Source organism: Nothobranchius furzeri, chromosome 12 (genome assembly GCF_043380555.1).
Source record: "Nothobranchius furzeri strain GRZ-AD chromosome 12, NfurGRZ-RIMD1, whole genome shotgun sequence".
Classification (NCBI taxonomy): domain Eukaryota; kingdom Metazoa; phylum Chordata; class Actinopteri; order Cyprinodontiformes; family Nothobranchiidae; genus Nothobranchius; species Nothobranchius furzeri.
In genome coordinates this window covers 59,998,568-60,004,719 of record NC_091752.1, presented here as the reverse complement: position 1 = coordinate 60,004,719, position 6,152 = coordinate 59,998,568, and the positions used below count along the sequence as shown (strand labels likewise).

The 6,152-nt window shown below is 42.9% G+C and overlaps 1 protein-coding gene across 3 annotated transcripts in view; it reads right to left on the bottom strand.

The window, feature by feature from the left end:
- Positions 1-328, bottom strand: part of si:dkey-191g9.5 (rap1 GTPase-GDP dissociation stimulator 1) — a 59,491-nt gene extending 59,163 nt beyond the window's left edge. For 2 of the 3 annotated variants that reach the window (XM_015945530.3, XM_054750619.2), the window contains exon 1: positions 63-328. In XM_015945530.3, the coding sequence (XP_015801016.3) occupies positions 63-75 (13 nt within the window). In that variant the 5' untranslated portion in view covers positions 76-328. The remainder of the gene's footprint in view (positions 1-62) is intronic. The other variant, XM_054750620.2, reaches the window with a different exon arrangement.
- Between the last annotated feature and the right edge of the window lie 5,824 nt (positions 329-6,152).

Genomic DNA, 6,152 nt, shown 5'->3' with positions numbered 1-6,152 from the left:
TATCTATCTGTCTATCTATCTACAACCACACTGAGGGGGTTGTTATATAGGAGGGTACTCACCCACGTCTGTCATGGCTGCTGGTTGGGAGGTGCTCTGCTGACTCGCTGCCTCCGCCTTGTGTGCTCTCTCTCTCTCTCTCTCTCTCTCTCTCTCTCTCTCTCTCTCTCTCTCTCTCTCTCTCTCTCTCTCTCTCTCTCTCTCTCTCTCTCTCTCTCTCTCTCTCTCTCTCTCTCTCTCTCTCTCTCTCTCTCTCTCTCTCTCTCTCTCTCTCTCTCTCTCTCTCTCTGTGTGTGTGTGTGTGTGTGTGTGGCCAGCTGAGGAGTGATCCTCTCCTGCAGTTCATGAAATCTGTGTTCTTCTGTTCTATGCTCGGCTTTTCTCATGTTTGATTCTCTAGCTGTTGTTCCACTCACCTTTCCTCCTGCCTTGCCTCTGTCTGCATCATCATCTTTGACTGTGTTGTGTTTCCACCTGGGTCTGTTACTTGCTGAATTCACAAGTACATTTGCTTTAGGGAATTCATGCACTTGAAAGTAAAGAAAGAAAAGGAAGACTTTTGGATGTGTATAGTCACTAATTAGGTACACTTTATTCTGTCAAATTTGTTCCATATTTAGAACACGTCTGCTGACTGTAATGCCTTCTGGTCCAGGCATGGTCCCCTTCTTCATGGTCCGGGTCTGTCCTCTGCCTCAGCTTAAAAAAATAAAATAAAACTAAAACTAAACTCTTGGTGACAAATCCACTTTCAAACACCCGTAAACATTTCTCAGTTCACAAAAAACACACCTTAGACATTCACACATAAGCCGTTTTTACAAACAATGCCGTCAGTTTGTTGCAAGTGGTCAGACCTAGGCAGTCATGGGGCACTTCCGTTTATCTTGGACATAATTTGCTTTGTATTGCAAATGTGTAGCATCTGATGATCTGAGCTTCAACTCTAACAGAAAGATGCTCAAGGATCGCTGCGGCACTCCAGTTTGCCATCTCAACTGATTTTGTTCAAAAGCAAAACGTATTGCCCTTGTTTACTTTCATTTTCAACATTATTGCTGACCCGAGCTCCGCAGTAACTCCACATGTCATCATGACACCTCTCTCTGTTGCGCCATGGTGCAATAGCTGTTTATAAGACAGACCATTACTGCAATATTTCTACCAAGCAAGGCGGAATGAATGTCGCAAAATTCACACAGCTTGTTTATGACACACCGTTGCGCTAATATTATGCCGATTTGCCCGCATGTTGGGTCTTGTAAAAAGGGCTACAGTTAACTGTAAAGCACATTGAGCTGCCTTTGTGTAGGAAATGTACTATTAAAAAAAGCGGTGCTATATAAATAAAGCCTCTGTTGAGCAGCTGCAGTAAGGCGATTTTGTGTCACTTCCTGTTTTCGTGTTGCACTCCGCGTAGCTGTTCGGTGTCTGTGGCTGGCTAAAATGTATCAAATTTCTCCGTACTGGGACATTTCTGAGTTATTGTAGCACATAAGCACACAAAAACTGTCAGGTTCTGGGGTTGTGGGTTGTTCACATTTTCCTTCACAGGTTGTTGGGAGGGCTATGGAGACCTTTAGGGAGACTCCTTCCAGCTAATCACCTCTGCTGCAGAGTCAACCTGCACACCTGCAACCAATCACGCAATTAGACAGGAGGAATAAAGGAGCCAGGGAACCAGCAACTCAACGCCAGTTTTATGTTCAGTGACTCCATATTGGCTTTTTCCAAGGTGTGATATTGACTTTTATCTTAAAAATACGATGTGTATGAATAAGGGCAAAGGTAATTGGGATAGTATTTTGAATGATAGGTTAGATAGTGTTCCAAAAAATTGTATACCAGTCTTTACAGATGGATCGAAAGACTCTGTGAGTGGGAGGACGGGTTGTTCTTTCTATATTCCAGTGGTGGGTAAAGGGGTGAAAATTAGAACTCCAGATGGTATGTCAGTTTTTGCAGTTGAAATGCTGGCGATTTATTTTTGTTTGGATTGGATTGAGCAACATAGATTTAGAAATTGTATAATATGTACGGATTCTTTATCAGTTTTGTTGGCACTTCATTCAAGAAATAATGTAAATAGAGTTGATATTTTTCTAGAAATATTTGAATGCCTGTTTTGGTTGTGTGCCTTAGGGATTGAAATAAGATTTCTGTGGGTACCGGCGCACAGAGGGATAGAAGGTAATGAATTAGCAGGTTATTACGCAAAGCAAGCAGTAAAGTTAGAAGTAGTGAAACCGATCCCTTTTAGCAGTAACGAAGTGAAGTCAATGATTAAGGATAGAATTATGAATGAATGGCAGGACATGTGGGTAAGGGATAAAAAGGGCCGACATTTATTTAATATACAGAACGTAGTAGGTAAAAGGTCGTTTAAGGAGTTACATAATAGGGAACAAACAATAATAACGAGATTGAGATTAGGACATTCGGGATTGAACAGCACTTTGCATATTTTGGGAAAACATCAAACAGGTTTTTGTGATTGTGGGACAGAACAGGAAACTGTAGAACATGTTTTGTGTTTTTGTAGTAAGTTTGATGTAATTAGGGGTGAATTTATAGATAGGTTGAAAGATAAAGGATGTGGCATTTGGAATTTGAGAACGTTGTTGAATGGCAGTGGGTCCATTTATACGTTGGTGCTAGAGTTTCTTAGGAAAATTAAGGTATTTAGTAGAATTTAGTTTTTTATTATTTTTCTATGTATATATATATATTTTTTTCTCTCCTCGCTCTGACGCACACTCCTGCACAGTAGGTGGCGGTAATGCACCTTAAATTGGTTGCCACCCGCCATTTAACCGGAAAGGAAGAAGAAGAAGAACTCAACACCAGATTGTTTGCCTTAGTGGTAACATCCAGCCACATGAACCCGTTCTAGTTTTTGAAACTAAGGCCCTGTCCACACGTAGCCGGGGATCTGCCAAAACGTAGATATTTTTCTACGTTTTGGCCTGTCATCCACATGAAAACTGAGTTTTTTGACACGAAAACGGATCTTTTTAAAAACTCCGGCCAAAGTGAAGATCTGTGTTTTCTCCGTTTTGGGTGTCTGCGTGTGGACAGACAAAACCGGAGTTTTAAGGTCCGCAACGTCATTTTCCGCGACAAAAAATTCTGACATCACATGTGCGACCTGTGTTTACACTAGCCGACAGCATGGAGGCCCTCAGAGCTGCGCTCGCTTTATCAATTGTCCAAGCGCTTTCTGCTTGTTTGTTTTTGCAAGCGGAATTACTGCTCCTTGCAGAAGACCACAGACGAAGGACGAGGTTAAGAACGGGGGAAGTACTGCCGCCTACAGGTCTGGCATGTCCTTAACAACGTATTTATCCGGGGACGTGTGGACAGAGTTTGTTTTTAAAACGAGGTGGTGTGGATGCAAGTTTTTGGAGGGGCGGATATTAGTTTTTTAAAAAACCCGGCTACGTGTGGACTAGGGCTAAATCTAGTCTTTTCCTGAACACTCTCTGTTTGTCCTTGCAGGATTCCTAAAACCCAGCTCTGGCTCACACCTTCATGTTGAAGGCTCCAGCCTCTCAGACTCGCCTCTGCAGTCCTCTACTGTTCTCCAGAACCACGGCTGAATCCTCCCTGGCCCTTGGATCTCCTCCAGTCCTCCTCCCATGCGTCTCCTGTCCACCCTCCAACATCACGCTGTAAGCTATAGATATATATTTTATGCTCACAGCGCTCCTATCACCTGTACTCAACTCCAAGCTCCCCACTATATTATATGTTCCTCCTCGTCCCGATCATCATTTCACGAGTCATTTCTTCCAGTGGTCCAATCTCCGGCTCCAGAACTAGCCCCATCCCTACCAGTCTCTGCTGACCTCTTTAATAAACTATTTTGTATTACATCTCCTGGTCTCCTGAGAGTTCCTATCGTATGTGAGTCAAACACCTTCACAAAGGAAAAACCATGACAGGACAATCTGGCCAAACCGACCCCGCAGAAACTCTTAGGGGATCGGTTGCTGATCAAAATAACGTTTTATAAATGCATGATTAATTTCTTCAAAGCCTTAGGGGCCAACAGGCTGCCACGAAACAACGTCTGGATCAGTTCACAATTCACGACTGATATAGCCAGCAAGTTCAGCCCTCCTCAGCCAGAAGGTGACGCTGCTTCCTTTCCTGACCATCCAACACCCACCTCGACAGTAGTTCCCCCATTACTTTCCAGCCCCAGTTCCTCAACGATATGCAGGTGAGGTGGGTGCCTGTGCAAGCTTCTTATTTCAATGCACACTAGTGTCTCTCTAACACTGTAGAGATTTTTAAAAATCATCTAAAAACTCACCTTTTCATCCAGGCGTTCCCTCCCTAAATGTTTCAAAAAGCTGGCTTTGTTCGGGTTCACACCTTCACTTTGTTTATACTCATGATTTTATTTTCTACGTTTATCACTGCTATTGTTTTTCTGATGTTTTTATTGGTTAGAGGTATTTGCCCTGATCTTTATCGTGTTGTACAGCGCTTTGTGATTTATATCTGTGAAAGGCGCTATATAAATAAACTTTTACTTACTTACTTACTTACTTTAAGTCCTCACCATTTTCCTTTCCTGATGATGACTCTAAAATGTCCTGTATCTTTGGATTGTTGATAGGAAAAGCCCTAAAAGGGGCTGAGGCTGAGGCCCGGTTCCGTAATCTCTGTGGATTTAATTGCATCTTTAATACGTTTGTGGATGAGTTAAAACAAACCTTTGACTCCAGTGCATTACGGAGGGCATGATAAAATGTAGCATCCCTGCCGCTGACGTCGTTAGGTCCGTTTTAGGGGGACTTCAGCCCACCTAAAATAATCACAAGCCCCCCCTATCATTTTGTTTTATTTTATTTTTTTCAGTTAACTTTTTTTTATTTGTTCACATCTACATGCTCAACACAATCACGACACGTGTAGTTGGTACAGGAGTTTTTTTAGTCAAACAGAAATAATAATTATTGAATATAGAACTACACCGTCGCACACAGGAAGTATCAAGAAAGGACTTCCTCCACTTCCTTAACCCCGACAGCTTTGTTGACAAGTCAGGGGGCGGGGCGATACAGCAAAACCTATATATCGATGAGCAAACCCTGCTCAGCGCTCATGTAAGTCACTCAACATCACATTAGGGTAAGACAGCAACAGCAGCACACCGTTAACATTTCAAGGTTATAGTTCAGACGAGAGAGAAAATGCTACCGCACCGACATGCTAATGCTAACTCCGCTAGCATGTTTACATGCCGCAAACCATAATGAAAAGCTTTGATGTCAAGTAAAATGGTCGGAAAACTCCCCTGAAGTGACATGATTAACGAGCCAGCCAGTTCATTGAGTGACTTAGTGCCACCAACTTGAGCGTACAGTAATGAGTCTGCACAAACAGAACCTGCTCTGCGCTTGTGTGCAGCAGCTGCAGCCCTCTCTGTGGGCTCAACTCTGTCTCTGCGCATGCAAATCTCTCCCTGCTCTCCTCAACAAGTAGCCTCTCCAACAATCAATCACAGACAGTTCTGTTTTATCCAATTAAAGCATGTCCAGTGTAACGTGAGGAAATATGGGTTTTCTGTGCCAAAGGTCATTTGACTCGGCTGGGTCAAGAGCTGGGTCGCTGAGAACTTTCACCCACAGATTAAGACCTGAACGCCAGCGAGTCTGGGAGAAACCATAACATCTGAACACCTGCAGTGCCAGAAGATGTGTTCCCATGGAAAAGCTAGTCATAACATAACATAAAGTCTTAAACTTCCTTTCCTTTATTTTAAGTTGTTAAATGATCAGTATTATCACTTGGCTCATTACAAATGTGTTTTAATCAAATGAATAATTATTATGCTTTGGGTAATCATAACTATAATGAATCCATACTTAATTAAATAATGTTTGGAGATGTTTTAGTGGTGACCTTTACACACTCAAACACTCACACACACACAAACTCTCACAGTAAACTCCAAAACACATTTGCTCTGACGCACACGTTTTGCTTTGAGAAGAGAACTGGGTTTGGTAAGTTTCGGTCTGATAGTTCAGTTCGAGTTCGACAACGAAAGAGGGAGGACTTGTAACAACGCCAACGGGGAACGGAGCTGCGGCTCCATTCCCCCCCCCCCCCCCTCACGCTATTCCGGTCAAGCCAGA